This window comes from Pyxicephalus adspersus, chromosome 6 (genome assembly GCF_032062135.1).
Source record: "Pyxicephalus adspersus chromosome 6, UCB_Pads_2.0, whole genome shotgun sequence".
NCBI classification, from domain to species: domain Eukaryota; kingdom Metazoa; phylum Chordata; class Amphibia; order Anura; family Pyxicephalidae; genus Pyxicephalus; species Pyxicephalus adspersus.
The window spans coordinates 35,901,211-35,917,858 of record NC_092863.1 but is presented as its reverse complement, the minus strand read 5'-3'; the positions used below and the strand labels follow the sequence as shown (position 1 = coordinate 35,917,858).

The following is a 16,648-nucleotide window of genomic DNA, read 5'->3' as shown; positions in this document are numbered from 1 at the left end:
GTATTTTTTTGGTCTTGGGTAAAGAAATATGAGAGCTGAAGCGGGTTATACTTCCAAAAAATAGGCAGAATATTTGGCTGCCAAATTAAAAAGCTGTAAAAGGAGATGTGGGTGCAAGACTTTGCAGTTATTGTAGGTTTCTTTGCATGATCTTTTCTTGAGCCTTAGGCTGGGTACACACGTGCAATAATTGTCTTTGGAAAGAATCTTTCACAATCCTTTCCAACAACAAAAGACTGCACAAGTGCTGTACATACATCGCTGTTGTGCTGTATGGAAAGATGAGGGGGAGAATGATGGACTGGCACCCCGCTGCACTCTCTCCCCTTTACTTTCTTTACGATTGTTCGTTGTCCGTTGATCCACCAGGGGGTTGTCGGAACGATGGTCAACGAGCGCTGTACACACACCAGATTCTCGTCTGATATCAACCCTGATGCGATTATCTGATGAGAATCATCTGACGTGTGCGTAGCCTTAATCAATTTGGCTGCATTTTCTGCCAGACTAAAGGTGCGTACACACTTCCAATTTTTATCGTTCCAATCGAACGACGAACGATCGATTGGGCAAAAAATCGTTCGTAAAAAAGTAACCAACGATGCCGACGAACGAGGAAAGTCGCTGGAAACGAACGACCGGACCGGCGGATCGGATTGGACGACGATCGTTGAACATCGTTCGTGTGTACGGTCGTTCGTTGATCGTCCATGTTCAGAGCATGCGTGATGAACGAACGTCCGTTCACTTTCCTGTCGTGCACATAGTTCCTCTATCGCTTAAACGATCGTATCTATGTACAATATCTATGAACGATCGTGTCGTTACCTCTATGTGCAGGATCGGTGCTATACGATCGTTCGTATATATCGTGCAGGAACGTTCGTCGTTCGTTTTCCGCCGATAATAATTGGAAGTGTGTACGTAGCTTTAGGTTTAAATGATATTCAGTTTATTTTATTATCTTAAGCTCTGTGATTCTCATAGATGTGTCTTTTGTATTCCCCGATACCCTGCTCACCTCCCTATTGTTTTGTACATTTTTGTTTTGTATACAGTTGTTTTGTTATGATAGATGTTTGTATTCCCTTTTATGTGACCTGATTGCACTGTTTTGTATTATTTAACTGACAATTATTATTAAAAACAGAATTACCCATGGGTGTGAATTGGGTGTGAAGACAGTAAGGTATATATAACTTTAGCACAGTAGTAGTATAGTCATAATCATAGTGATAAATATAAATATTAGAATAAACTGACATGATGTTTGATTGTAAAAAGGACTTGTAAAGTTAGTTAGCACTCTGACATTGCACGTCTGGTATTTTACGTTACTTTCCTAGAAGGAACATTTCCTATGTGGATTTTTTTTTGTAGTCTCTATTTCTAGGTTGCTGTCTCTTTCATCCCACACTTAAAAACATACAGGTAGGATTATTGGCTTTCACCCAAAATGACCCTAGTACATGTGTACTTCTATGACTGCTGTACAATGGATTGTGTATAGTGCTGGCAGTTTATGGATATCTTTTTAGAGAATGTTAGGTTGTTCCATCTAATGTTCTTATTGCAAACACAAATGCAAATTAGCGCCTGTTTACGTACCAGAATGGTTTTGGATTGTAGGACAGTGAATCCAGAAGAAATTCGAGAATATAAAGCTTTGTCCAAGATAGTGTCACTTAAGGACGTCAAACCCCATATCCCTAATTTACAAGTCATAAATGCTTTGCCAGCTACAAGTTTATGTACAAGACAGTATTCATTGGCATCCGCCCAATAGTTTCAGGGTGTGTCATGATATACCTACAAAAGCTTGCAGCAGATATGGGAGATGTGCTGGCCTTTTATCAAAGGCCACAGATATCTGAGGGAGACCAAACATAAAGACACAATCCTCTCATTGGAAGATTTTTGTAGGAGAGCAGCCGAACACCTCTGGCGTCAGTTTATCTTTGGGGAAATCAGTTATCAGCTGAACATATCAAGTTGATCAGAGTTCAGTTAGTTGATTAAAAAACATATTTCGTTCATTTTTGTGTGTAAAAATTACAGGCTTATTTGGTTTAATATATTATTTTCCTTTTATGGTTTAAGTAAATAAACAAACAACAACAAATTTTGTTAAGTACAAGAATTTTATTGCATCATATAACAAAAAGTATACCATTCTTTGCCAACGAACGCCCCTCTCCGAGGGGATATGTTATATTCAATTATTTGTTTATTTACATACATACATTGTAGTGCTCGATAATCTACAACCATACAACTGCTGTGAAAAGACAAATTCCAGTCTGGGATTATCTGAGCCTTGCTGGTCCTTGTAGTTCCACAGCAGCTAGAGAGCAGAGATTGCCCAACACGTCAAGCAGGAAATATAAGAGGGTCACAAACCCAGGTGATAATTCACCCCTTCTGTAAGGGCAGCTTAAACATTTGTCTGCCACAAAGTAGACTCCACACTGAAAAACAATGTAAAATAAAAAGAATTCTAACATTTGTCTTTCAATTTATAAATCCCACAAATAACAGTGTGTTAGATCTATAACATCTCTCTATAAAAGCTCTATAACATTATGCAAGTGCTTCATGAAGACAAATATATACAGAATTAAAGTCTGTAAGTAATGCACAAAGTACTAAGAATAAGTCGGTGTAATACTGTATTTTCCGGCTATTAACATTAAGGGTTAAGTATGAACATTGAACCCAGTGCATATCTTGCCCTATCCTTCCAGCTCCCCTGTACTACAGAGAGAGACAGAACAAGACTTTGATGTCCTGGAGACAGTACTTTCTGTCTGTTATTCCTAGTGCAAGCTAAAGGAGGCATCAGTAAGATGTTTCAGGCTCCAGAGTAAAGTCCAGCAGACTTGTTTCTTAATCAGCAAATGCTCTACCAGCAGAGATAAGTTCAATTAGCCTCCAAAATTTCACATGAACAGTGTCTTTGCTTTTCATGTCCATCCTTTATATCTTAATTAAACTTTAGTTGCCAAAGAGTGTATTTCAGATTTTTGCGTCTGGGCACTTAGGCTGGAGGAGGTGTTGCTGATTTGTCCATGGAAGGTTTTGTTAAGTCCAAAAAAAAAAAAACATTGGGAGCGGAACCGAAGGTCGAAGAAGGCATAGAGGAAAGGATTAAGGCAGCTGTTGATGTATGCCAGACATGTAGCATAAGGGTGCAGGCTAAGAATCAGGTTAAACTGTGAGCAGGTAAGGTCTAGAGCACCTATGAGTCCTAGGGTATGGATGGTTTTCAGAATATGAAATGGCAGCCAACAAATAGCAAACACAACAACAAGTGTGATAATTATCTTCAGGAGTCTTCTCTTTTTTTGCTCTTCTTTTTTAAGGTTCTGAAAATGGACAGTTACCTTGCAGCCAATGAAGCAGTAAAAGGTGGTCATAAGAAGCAGCGGAAGAAGAAAGCCTGGCACAGTGGTGAGGAGGCTGAGCCCTCCAATCCAATAATTCTCGTTCTCTTTTTCGGAGAAGCCAGTGAAGTCCAGGTCACAGACAGTCTTGTTGCCATCAGGGCGTGTTTCACGGAGAATCAAACTGGGTAGTGCCAAAAACCCTGAGAAGAACCATATAATTCCCAGGGACAGTACAGTTGTTGAACGGGAGCGCAGGTTGGCACTGGAGAGTGAGTGAACAATGGCCAGGTATCTGTCAAAGCTCAGACAGGTGAGGCAGAAAACACTGGCAAACATATTGAGCAGCACCAGGTAGCTACTGATCTTGCACAGCGCAGATCCAAATGGCCAGTGGAAGCCAAGAGCGGTGTAGGTAGCCCATAAGGGTAAGGTGACCACAAAAGCCAGGTCAGCAATGGCAAGGTTACCTATATAGGTGTCTGCAGATCTCCTTTTGGGCTTTGCTTTCCATACTGTGAAGATGACTACACCATTTCCAGATAGTCCCAGGACAAACACAAGCATGTAAAATACAGGTAGCAAAGACGATGATAAGTCCCAGTCCTTTTCAGTGCAATCATCAGTTCCATTTAGGTTGTCATAGTAAAAATACTCTGACTCATTATTTTGCATTTCTTCTTCATAGTTTGGCATTGTTGGAAGCTGAGAGGCAGTTAAGGATTCTGAACTTGTGGAAGCAATAGATTCCAGGCTCTGTAGTCAGTCTGAGCTCTGACCTGAGATATGAAAACAGCCTTCACTCAAAGTCTTTAAAGAATCCCCTGAACTCCCCACCCCCAGAAAGACAAATTAAAGGCAAAAGGCCACCCACTGACATCAATCAGGAGGCTACCCGTGTTATTTCAGCTCCTCCCCTCCTATTCCCCAGGCTCTGAGCCTCCCTCACTATCTTCATCTTTCCTCCCATCTGCATCCCCTGCAGTCTCCCCCAGAAAATATGTACTAGTGGGATTACTGCACCATCTACTAGTGTTTCCCACAGGCGAGGACATTGGTATTTCAGTTGGTAAAATAGATCCCCTCTCTCTTGTAAACAGTATAAAAAAATGAAAAGATACAAATGCAAAACTTGTGTCTGCCATATATGATAATTATTTTCAGCATCACTTCTCAGATTTATCAAAACATTTGCTTCTTTTTAAAAATCTGAAGGAAATATGCACCAGGAAAACACTTTAAAACTTTAGCTCTTTCTAAACCTCTGGTACAAAACAAGCGCTCAGCAATGTCAGAACTAATTATCTAGATCTACATGCTTGCTCTGGTCACTGAGTTAGGGTGTTAGAGCCAGAAGATTGTCATGACAGCCAGACGACTAGCATTCTTTTAAGTGATCAGCAGCCTTTATGTGTCTCACACTAAAGGTTCCTTTAAAACGCCATTTCTGCAACATTCCCCACGTTTATGAATTTGTGAATATACTGTATGTTCCAGACTGGCAATTCAAAAGAATTTTTAAGGTTACCTACAATGACTCTTGTATGCCAGTATTTACTAACACTATAAATGCAATATTTCATGGCTTGCTTTATCAATACAAGACAATTTTGTCTGTAAATGTGGATTTGTATAACATGCAGAACAGCGAGCATTACAGGGAAAGTATGTAGCAAAACTTTAAGATGCCCATTGGCACGAAATACTCATCATATGATCTGTGTGATTAGTAGATTTTGGAATGTTTGTATTTAAGTGAACATATTACACAGCCATATGAATTACATATATTTTAGAGTATGTTAATGGAGCAATCATTCTGAAGCTTGAGTGCTTATCTGACTGCCCTCACATGCCCATCCTTGCCCATGCCGTGCCCTGGTCATCTGATATTTTTATCAAGCAGATTTTCTTTACAGATCAGTCAAATCTACCAAATATCTATTGGGGTTCACTGCATGTTTGACACTTTTAGCTGCCAATGCAATATTCTTTTAGGGTGGCCATAAATGTTGCAATCTGATTGTGTCTTCTTTTTGACAATCCTAAGCAAATTTATTCAGTTTTTATCTAAAACATTACATACTAGATCTATCCTTTAAGAGAATGTACAATCAATTTGTGATGTTTGAGCAACTGTAGATTTATCAATAACTTTGTAGTTATTGATAGTCGATATGAAATATGGGAGCCCCATACATTGCATAATTGTTGGTAAATAGGTAGGAGATTGTGTGTTGAGATTAGGATTGTTTTTACACCTTTGATTTGAGAATGAAAATGACCAAATGGGTTGAAAATTTTTAATTGTACTGGTTGCAGTAGTTCCGATATAATTTTAATTGTCTAAAGCTGTGTACAGACTTTAGTTTTTCATTTCAACCATACAGCTGTTCCCCAACATCATGTAGTCTGACCACTAAATGACTGCCAGGAACGAGCGATGTTGCTTTCTAATAAGGGAGACGTATTGAAGCACTGGCTTCTCGCCTTTTCTCTTCCCATCTCAATAGAACAACTCTTGCTGGATGGGATCACTGAAGATCATTTCTAGCGACAATGCTTGCACGTGTGTAGGGGGCTTTAGACTCAGAGAAAGGGTCATTTACAGTCCAACAAAGCAGTCAGTCTTAAGCACATAATGAAATGTTTTCACAGAGACAGTTCCCTGCTTCCAATTGACTTTTGTTGATGTAATCAATTCAGCCAGATTTAAATTGGTGTTTTGAATGTCTGATGATTATATGATCGGATTATAATCAATGGAGAGCATTACATCCAGTGAATGCACAGTGGAAGCATCGTTCCCTTTCTGTATGTATATAGAAACATATAGTTATCAATGATTTATCAGCGTCCTGGAAATCTATTTGTCCAATCCTATGCTAAGGTTTGCTTGCTTGCCTGAATAAATACAGGGTGTTGGTGTGCTGCCAATCTAGATCCAGCTTAAATATATCAATTTTACTGAGCACAATGCCAGCATTTTATGTGTACTCATGCCTGAAATTGCTGTTGTTAAAATGAATATATTGTTCACAGACAACCTGATCTTTCTATCTTCCATTCTTTTCATGTTAGATGTATATTGCTTTTCTAGGATTGTATTTTCCCTATGCTATTTACTATTTTGCTACCTTAATCTTTAATTATTCAGCCACTTATCAATGTCCTGACTGCTTAAAGCTGAAATGTGTCTGGTTGCTATTGGTTGTTGTACATTGTAATGACTTGTTTGGATTTATTATAAAACCTTCTTTCCATGCTGCCAGTAAATTACCCTTTTCCCATGTGAAGTGTGTAGGTATATGCAGGATCACATTACAGTCTTATGTCTGATACAACTGAGCTGTATTGCTGACATTATAGGAAGGAATATCCACTTTGTACACTAACATCTGTTATCATAGCATGTAGCTAACTGTGGTGTAAGTGTGAGTATGACACGTCTTTGATTTTTTTTTTTGAACAAGGGCAGCATTTGGTTTAATAGGCCCCTTTACACCCTTGGGTGTGTTCTGCAGCACCTCGACGTATGGCATACTGTCTTTCAGCCTATCTTTTCTGATGTCTCTTTTAACTCTACATATTGCATGACCAGCTCAGTGGCAGAAATTGCTCTACAGCAATATATTGGACTTTCTCTGTGTTTTTATTACAGCATATATGTCTTATGTACTGTTTTTACTCTCACACTTTTCTTTGTCTCCATTCCCAAACTCCTCAGTCTTTTACTTATCTTTATTTCCTCTGTCACTGTCTTCCTGCTGCACCCTCTGTCATTTCCTTACATAGTTTTTCCCCTGCTTACCTCCTATTGTTTGTTATGCTGTATATATTTCTCTTAAAGTAGATGTAAATCCTGAGTAGCATCTAGTTGGGTAAAACACTATGCATCATAAACGAATTGCCTGATTCTTAAAAAAAACTTTTTTATATTGTTTTTATCTTGTTTTTATCCTTCTTTGCATCTTAGTGTTGTTAATCTCTTCACTCTCTTTCAGACACTCCCTGCTTGTATGCATATACTCATCATAGCCCTGGACTGGCCTTCTAATAATGACAACGGTAAACCATGTCTGTGCAGAATCTTGCCTGTAAATTCTAGGTGAATGGGGCAATCAAGGTGGAGCCCAGAAACAGTCAGAATATCAGGTAGCAGCATGGAGGAGGCAGGAACTGTCATGTCCGATAAAATGTCAAGTTGTTTTCCTGCTAAAAGATACCAATTACAAGCAGGGGTGCTTCTAGGTTTGAAGAGGATGCCCTCCTTAGAATAAAACACACAAACTTTTCTACTAAAAAACATTACAACTTGAGCACCCCCTGTCCACTGAGCTACCACTACCCTCTTTCACTGCCATCTGAGCAGAAGACTCACAAACTCTCATACTGGGGACATCACTAATCTTGAAGAGGTCCTCTGCAGCAAGGGGCCCGCTTACAGTTGTCATCAAGACCACTCCTGATCCTACACCACCAACAAGGTAACAGTGCAAGTTTGTAAGTTTATAAAAGGAAGTACCTGAGCATGGAAATATGTGATCACCGGGTATTCTTTGAAATGCCTTTAAATTTAAAAAGATTAAAAACTTCCTAATTTACGTTAACATGACATTAAAGCTTTTATTATATTTCACTGTTGATTGTTTAGATTCAACTTAAGGTGTTTACATACATAAGCTGACAGTTCTTGAGCTAGAAAATTCTTCAATCATCTAATGTCTGTGGGACAACTACAGACACCATTGACACTAACCCAATGACCTGAACGCAAGCATTACCTAATCTGACATATAGACATGACATATGACATTGTTTATTTGCATGCTAATTCTCAAACTGAATTTGTTAAAAAAAATTGGCATTTTTCAAGGGCATCATTCCATGAAAACCACAAGCAAATGCACATCCCTTTGTGCAATCACTACCAAGTGTCTGCATATACCTTTAACTGTAGGACGCTGAAGCTCAGTCCCCCCTTCACTAGAACTGCCTGTCTGTTGAGCACTGGTGCACATAACTTACAGCTTAGTCAGTCTTCCTGCCGAGCGGACCTAGGTTCTGGTGCTTCCAAGCCACACAAAATATTTTTTTCACACAACTAAAGCTACAAACAGACATAGGGGTACATTGTCATGGGAATTGATATTTTGTCTTTCTATGGGTTTTCTTTTAATTTCTTTTCTTCAGGCAGGGGGTACAGCAAGTCAATAAGTCAAAATATACCCCCTGCCTTTTCTGTGCCCTTAAAAACTTGCCCTGCTGCCCTTTGCTTAGCTGTTTCAGTGACACCTAACATAATAATTAATACTTTCCAAAAATGCTCACACAATAACAGAAGACACCGCTAGATGTCAGCAAGAACTATTGACTTCTATCAACGCAGCCCCAGCTTGCCCTGAGAGCCCATCTATAAATACACATCTTTTGAATCTTGCAGTACAAAACTGGGACCTTTCTGTCTGTAACTGAAGCTTCAGCCTTGCGATACAGCATAGACTGACCATTCTCTAATTTTCAAATTTGTGTTACAGATTCAGTGTAGGGCAGCATGATGGGTAAATGCCTAATTCTTTCCTTGCAACTGAGGGTCCTGGATTTAAGCTCAATCAAGGACATTATGTACATGTTTGTGTGGGTTTTCTCAAATTTGCAAGTTATTGTAAGTTCCTTCAGTGTCAGGAGCATGAAAATAGCTCCCATGCCCTGTGTAAAGCACTTCATACAAAGTATCAGTTTATTATCAATAAGTATAATAGTGTTACCCCTGAAAAAAGAAACAAAAAATGTGTTCTTTTCTCAAAAACATAGAAATAAAAAATGTAAGCTTATTATAATAAGCATAATTCTTCTATAAAGCCATTCCGACTGTTAAGGAAAGCTGAACCAATCCTTTCCAATGCCAGGAGGATTACAGTGGTCCAGCTAAGCCAAATTTAATGCATTCAGTATATTTAGGTTTAGGCAAGTCCAAACGTGTCACAATTGTCACCTCACACTCTAATGCACCTTTCACAAGTGTGTGTACAGAGATGGCCTGCAGCCTGAAAAACCATTCTTTTCTCAGAAATCTTGCCTTAGTTGTGGGATTAGAAGGTGTGAAATGGCTTTATTGACTCTGAAAGACTCTCTTTAGGTGGGATATACAGTGTTCCAGACAAAGCTTTGATGTCACATGTGGATTTACCTTGGGTATCAGCTGCTGGAAGGTGTATATCCCATTGGAAAACAGTTTTGTGTTCTCTGGGTGTCATCTTCTTTTGTGTTCCAAAATACTTCCCATATTGTTACCTATCCCTGCCAAGTTCACCATGGCACACAAATTCAGTGTCACATAAATTAGGGGAGTGGTGAAACCTTTAATTATATTGATGTTATGTTTGAATACAATAGGACCAGCAACTTCTTTCAATGTGATGCAAAAAGCTGACAATCATTTTGCATGGCATGGGGAAGGATTACAACCACTGTCAGGGTTTCATTAGAGAGATTTCCATTGACTTCCTAAGACCATTTTTTCACAAAACAGGAAGTGAAAGAAATTCTTGAATAACAACACAGATGGAAGTATTACACAGCTCAACAATTTTTTTTTCATTGAATTGGCTCTAGTTCTTGTGATACAGGAATCGGAATAGAAGATTTTACCAACAACAAATGTTAACACAGCAAAAATATTATCAATATTTACACTGATGTTTTGCATTTTTTATATTAAATGTAGCATAATTTTCATGAAACGTTTATTTGCCTTCTTTTTATTCATACATTTTCTTTTTTTACAGGATTAAAAGTTCTTTAAGAAGAAGTTGTTTAAATGACCCTAATGTATTTTGCTACATTTGTGGTGAATATTCTCAGCAAAAACAGAGAAGAAACATTACAGAATTTGTGAAACAAGCATATCTTGCATATTTTGGTAGTAAACTCGGGGACCAAGATAAGTATTGGGCTCCCCATATGGTATGCAAAACTTGTGTAGAGTGTCTACGTCAGTGGAAAAATGGAAAACGAAAAAGTTTGAAATTTGGTGTACCTATGGTATTACATCATAATGATTGTTATTTTTGTCCAGTGAATGTAAAAGGTTTCAATCGTTACAAGAAAAACAAGTGGGAGTACCCTGATTTGGAATCAGCAAGACGACCTGTGCCGCATGGTGCTGATGTTCCCATACCAGTGTTCAGTACACTCCCTGATATTCCTGTATCCGACATTGAAGATATACAGGGTTTGGTCTGTGTTTAATCGAACCAGCAGTTCTCCCAAGAAGAGCTCAATGATTTAATATGTGAACTAAGTCTGTCAAAACAAGCATCTGAACTTTTAGCATCCAGGCTAAATGAAAAAAACTTTCTGAGACTGGAAGTTAAAATAACAGGTTATAGGACAAGAGAGGTGACACTCCTACCATATTTCAGTGAAGAGGGAGACTTTGTGTACTGTCGTAACATCCCTGGACTACTAGTCCATATGGGAGTACCAGAATACCGAGCAGAAGGACAGCAAAGTGGATACACAAAGTACCCATGTTTCATCAGCTTGTGGGATAGTAGAGCAAGGCAGGATCAATGGAAAAAAGTGAAGTGGCGTCCAAGGGAAAACATGAAAAAAGGTGCAGCGAACATCATTAACCTCCTGGGCGTTTCACTGATGTCTGGATTTCTGTACCAAAAGCGGTACACTGTTTTTCATGAATTTTTTTAAATTGTAGACCTGTCACTTACAGAAATATGTCCAAACAAGGGCCTTGTAGATATTCTGAATATAATAAAGTTTGAAACACACAATCATGTAAAAAAAAATAACTTTATTAATAAAATAAATAAAAAACACAAAAATCAGCTTAAACAAGAATGCATAAATAAATAAAAAATACTGAAAATGAAATAATTCAGTATACTGTATAGTAATATATTTTTCTAAAACACCTCCCTAGTGTGGTAAATTTTAAAACAGAGTCCAACGTCACATACCTATAGACAAAACCACATAAATATATTTTGTATTGGATTGGATACAGGACTTTGTATTGAATCCAATACAAAATATTTGAATTTCCCGCCATGACCCCCATCGACGGGCGTATGCACTGACATCATCAGGAATCACTGAGGGACGCATACGCGAACGCCGAGTGTTCTCATTCTCTCCGTACTTCCATGCAAAAAGTATTACATTTTTTCCATGGAAATTTATTTTAGATTGTAGGCTTTAATTCTTAGGCATAACTCACCGAAAAATGGCCAAAATTTAATAAATTTAATAATAAACTTTAAAAATAAAAATTATAAAACATAAAAAAAAAAATCTTAAAAAAAATAGTGTGTAATGTAACCGCATAGTAGCTTTCATAATATATATATTTTACAAATATATATATATATTATATAAAGATTTCTTTGTATTGGAGTCAATACAGCTTTTTCGTATTGAATCCAATACAAAGTGATTTGAATTTCTGGCCCCGCCTCCCGCCCGCACCAACGCATGGACCGGCGTCACCCGGGAAACCCCAGAGATCATCACTGCACACGCTGGGAGAAGATTGAAGATGTCTCCGGAGGAGCTGCGGGGACAAGGTAAGTGGTTTTTTTTTCAGTTGTAATCTGATTGTCATACTATGTTGTATGACAATCAGATTGCACTGTAAAGCTTGTTTCTATTTTTAGCTACCCCGAACCTGGTACGGGGTAAACACTTGTAGCAAGTTTTGTTACCCGAACCAGGTTCGGGCTAACCGCCCAGGTGGTTAACGGGCCAATGGTTGACAAAAAATCATTCTCCCTCCACTACACATAAAGTTGGGATTAATTAAGCAATTTGTTAGAGCTCTGAACAAGGACGGTGATTGCTTCAAATACAATTGTAGATTCTTCCCTGGATTGAGTACTGAAAAATTTAAAGCTGGAATTTTTGATGGACCCCAGATTCGGAAACTTTTGGAAAGATTCGGATAAATGATTCAAATTTCGCAATTTACATGACTGATACTGAAGCTTCTGCCTGGGACAGCTATGTCATGAGTGTCAAGAACTTCTTGGTTAACCATAAAGCACAAAATTATGAAGAACTGGTACAAAACTTGCTCATAAACTTTTAAAATTTGGGTGCTACTATAAGAATAAAGGTACACTATCGCCATTTGCAAAACTTTCCAGAAAACCTTGGCGATTTCAGTGAGAAACAAGGGGAGAGGTTCCATCAAGATATAAAGGTATCAGGGCACATGAGATAGACACGTGATGGCAGACTACTGCTGGAGCCTTCAACATGATTGTCCTGATCAGCAGCATAAAAGGAAATGAAACAATCTGAGTTTTTCAATAACTTCTTTGTGATTAGTTCTGTAAATATACTGAATATAGAATATATTGACATTAAGTATTTCAAAAATTGAATTTTGTATACCTAGGCATATCTAGTTTAATTTTGCTTAATTTTCATGTTTCATTAGTTTTCTATGAGGTTATTATTGAGGTCAATATTTCAAAAACTACAGCCTAACCTAAAACTAGCAAAACCAATACCATATTTGGAATTTGTTCATCAAACATAACCTAAAATGACTTTAATCTGTTTAGCAAAAAAAACGTTTGTTGGCCAGTGTTATTATTACACAGTATTTTTTATTTTTGAATGTGGGAGGAAACCCACGCAAACAGGGGGAGAACCTGCAAAGTCCATGCAGATAGTGTCCTGGCCAAGATTTGAACCTCTGAGCCACCATGCTGCATAAATACTTTGTTGTAATTAACTTACAGGAATCACTGAGGGGCGCGTACGCCTGACCTGTATTCTAGATAGACGGTGGGACAAAAGATCATGCATGGATCATCCAAGGCCCCAACCAAGCAAATGTGCAAATCTCCTTAAATATGAATATAATATATGATATAAAATTATTTTTAAAATCTTCTCCTGAATAGTGATAGATTAATTTATTTATTTATTGCAGAGTTTTGGATGTTCTGTACAGTGTGTTGGATGACATAACATTAACCTTAAAAAAAGTCCCTATTTCACCATTGCCCATATCTCACTGTTGATTTTTATACTTCTGTTTTTGCATATTTTATCATTCTGTTCACTTTTGTTTAAGTCATTCCCAGAACTGACACAATCCAGTTGCTGTGTTTAAGGCAGATTATCGCCTATTCCTTGTAAAGTTCCCACTTATACAGTTATTAAGTTAGCCTTACACTAGTCGATGGGTGTACAACCAGTTAAACAATCAATATCTCTATGACATCATTGCTTCATCTGACATAACTGCTGTCCACCTTTCCAGCAACACAAACTCTGCCCCCAGCTCTGACAGGTTAATAATGAGAAGCATTGAGGAGAATTATGCATACTATGTTGTTATAGTAAACGGCGGGGAGCACTCCCTTTTCCTGTTGGTTGTAAGGGATTGCTTCCTGGTCACTTACAATAATCTGTCAATGTGGAGATTGTATTTTTTTGTTACAATCGGTTGGAGATTGTATTTTTTGATTGGATAATGATGGCCATTCCAGATCAATGCTCTATAGATAAATCCATCAAGCAATTTTTATTAAATCTAACATTCATTACATTAAAAACTTTGCATGCATGTATGCTTAAATTAAATATTCCAGACATACAATGTTTTAGCTAAATGTGTTTAATAAAAAATCTGGCACCTTGGATGGCAGTGATAATACTTTTCTAGAAAATTATTAATAAAAATATATATGCTATCTAACCGCTGCAGTAGAAAAAATATTTTCCCCCCATACCCTCTATTCAGTTTCTGGGAGCTTATAAAAAACTTTGAGACACTAGATAGGTAACTATATGCTGTGGAGGTATGGGACATTGCATTGTTTAAGTTCAGGTTAGTATGGGTCACTGTCACCTTGCTCATCCAGGGTAAATTGCCATTGCATTGTAAAGTCAACAACAAGGCAACAGTTATACTCACATTACCAGAACCACTTCCCCCCTCAGTCGCAGCCATCAATATAGATTGGTGCATCTGCATAGGAGGGGGAATGTGACCTTCAGTAAACCATTGCAAGTGGATGTATGTGGTTCTTATCTGCAAATGCTACAGAACTGTTAATAGACATGCACATTCTTTCTCAGATTGTGCACATTTATCTGAATATAAAGGGATTGGGGCAGGAAGAGTATGGAATGGGCAGGCATTGGCAGCACTGCTTATCACATTCGGGACAATGGCGATTAGTGATCTGCTGTACTCTTGAGGTTTTCATCCATTAGATATCTAATGTGAAATTTTTGTTCAATTCATCTGAAAACTAGTCTATGGCCAGCTTTTAGTAGTGGAAATGATGTAAGAGCGGAGTGCAGACATCTGCGCACCACATAAAATAAATCAGCTTGAATGAGATATACTTAATAGTCTTCCGTTTATGATAGGATACACATTTTATCCGACATACAAAATGTTGCCACTCTAGGGTAACCTGTAGACTCTTGAGTTACATCCTGTAGACAATGAACATGGCACCTGGGGTTTCTTTAATTTAACAGATAACTGAATAACAGGAAAAGACACTAATGTGCTCCTCAATATTACTGCAAACCAGAAGGGACCTTTGACCTTGTAGCTGTCTTTGTTTGAGAGATGTCTTGAGAATTTTAATGTTAATTTCCAGGCGGTCTGCTAAAAGCAGGGTTGAAATAAACATAGGTGAAATGCCAAAGGTTTTGTGATTCTGCTCAGGAAGAGTTAGGATACATATACTTCAGTTTCATTGCATTGTCAGATCCTGTAACACAGGGGTGTCAAACTCAAATGCACAGTGGGCCAAAATTAAAAACTTACAAGTTGGGGACCAAACTTGAAATTTATTGAAAAAATTGTGGAAATTTTTTCTTCTCAGTAGATATAAAACCTTTTCATATGGAAACAAAGAGGTTTTGCTTCACATTCAATCTGGAACAAGCTTATAATAGAGAAAGAGGCATAAGATTTTTTTTTTTAATTTTTTTTAAGGAAAAAATCTTATACCTCTTTCTCTATTTGTAGCCTTCTGAAGTAAATTTCAATGGCAACCTTTTTGCACAGGCTAACAATAATAACAATTTTCTTCTATGAAACTATTCAAGTCCATGCCTTGGAGTAGCAGGGAAAAGTACAGCGGAGGGGGAAGTGCTGGAAATGCCAGACGCGGCCGATGCAGGGCTGGAACTCCCTCTTCATTGAAATAGCGCTGCTACTAAAAATCCCGTCATTACTTGTGTCTATATACCAGTCCAATGCAGGGCCACACATAGGCAGAGAGCCCGTTGGTCTATAGACGCGAGTGATGCCAGGAATTGTAGTCACGGCACTATTTTAATGCAGCGGAGGGCCAGCTGCAGTTCATATTTAGGATTCCTTTGGAGGGGCCAAAAAAATTACGTTGGAGGCCAGATTGGCCTCTGGGACCAGAGTTTGACACCCCTGCTGTAACGCCTCTGCAGACTTCAGTGCAATTAAGCTATTCACCTTAATCTAGGACCTACCTGACCTGTAACTGCATAATTAAAGTGCAACTGTAGCCTAAACTTGTTTTTACTGTCTGCACCTTTGGGCAGATCTCACCTCACTTCCTGTCCTGGTGATGCCAGAACAAGAAAAGAAAGGGTGACTCTGGGACAGGAAGGCACAGAGAACACTGTCTGATAGACATTGTAACCACATGTAGTATACTAAATAATCAGGCATTTGTTGCTGTGTCTGTCACCATCAGTGAGATAAACTAGCACTTTGCATTCACATGACACCCAATTGCCAGGACAGGATTTAGGGGTAAATCTTAGCACCACAGAAACAGACCAAAGTAAAAACCTGGCAGAGTTTCGGAACCCCTTCCTATGCACTAATGATTGGAGTTTACTGGAATGACTGAATAATGTTTACATGTGCCCTGTGTAAAGCAGTAGAGTCCTATTACCCACAGTAAGTAATGCTGTGCTGTGCACTAACTAAGCCTGTTATACTCACCTATCCATGTTTCATCATAGGGCACTGTAATCTTCCTTCTTCCTTGCTTCCTGGAGATGATCTTCAGTAGCCATGATTGGCCAGGTTGACATAACTTTCTGGCTCCCAACACTAAGCTTTATATGTTCAGAAACATCTCCTGTACCTTTCTGCAATAAAAAGCTGCCTGAATCACCAATGTTCAAAGTAGGACTTTAGTGTTCCACTTTAGGAGTGTGTGTAACAGATAACCTGTATATACCAGTGATAAATTAAAGAAATATCAGGGGCAGCACAGGTT

At 38.3% G+C, this 16,648-nt stretch overlaps 1 protein-coding gene across 1 annotated transcript; it reads right to left on the bottom strand.

Moving 5' to 3' along the window:
- Window positions 1–2,122: 2,122 nt before the first annotated feature.
- On the bottom strand, window positions 2,123–4,187 carry LOC140333528 (apelin receptor B-like). The gene has a single exon (XM_072415245.1). The coding sequence runs from the start codon at window positions 4,077–4,079 to the stop codon at window positions 2,988–2,990; it is 1,092 nt and encodes a 363-aa protein (XP_072271346.1). The 5' UTR covers window positions 4,080–4,187; the 3' UTR covers window positions 2,123–2,987.
- Between the last annotated feature and the right edge of the window lie 12,461 nt (window positions 4,188–16,648).

Bases quoted from the DNA above. Each gene is read 5' to 3' on its own strand.
- LOC140333528 (XM_072415245.1), bottom strand. From the start codon at position 4,079: ATGCCAAACTATGAAGAAGAAATGCAAAATAATGAGTCAGAGTATTTT.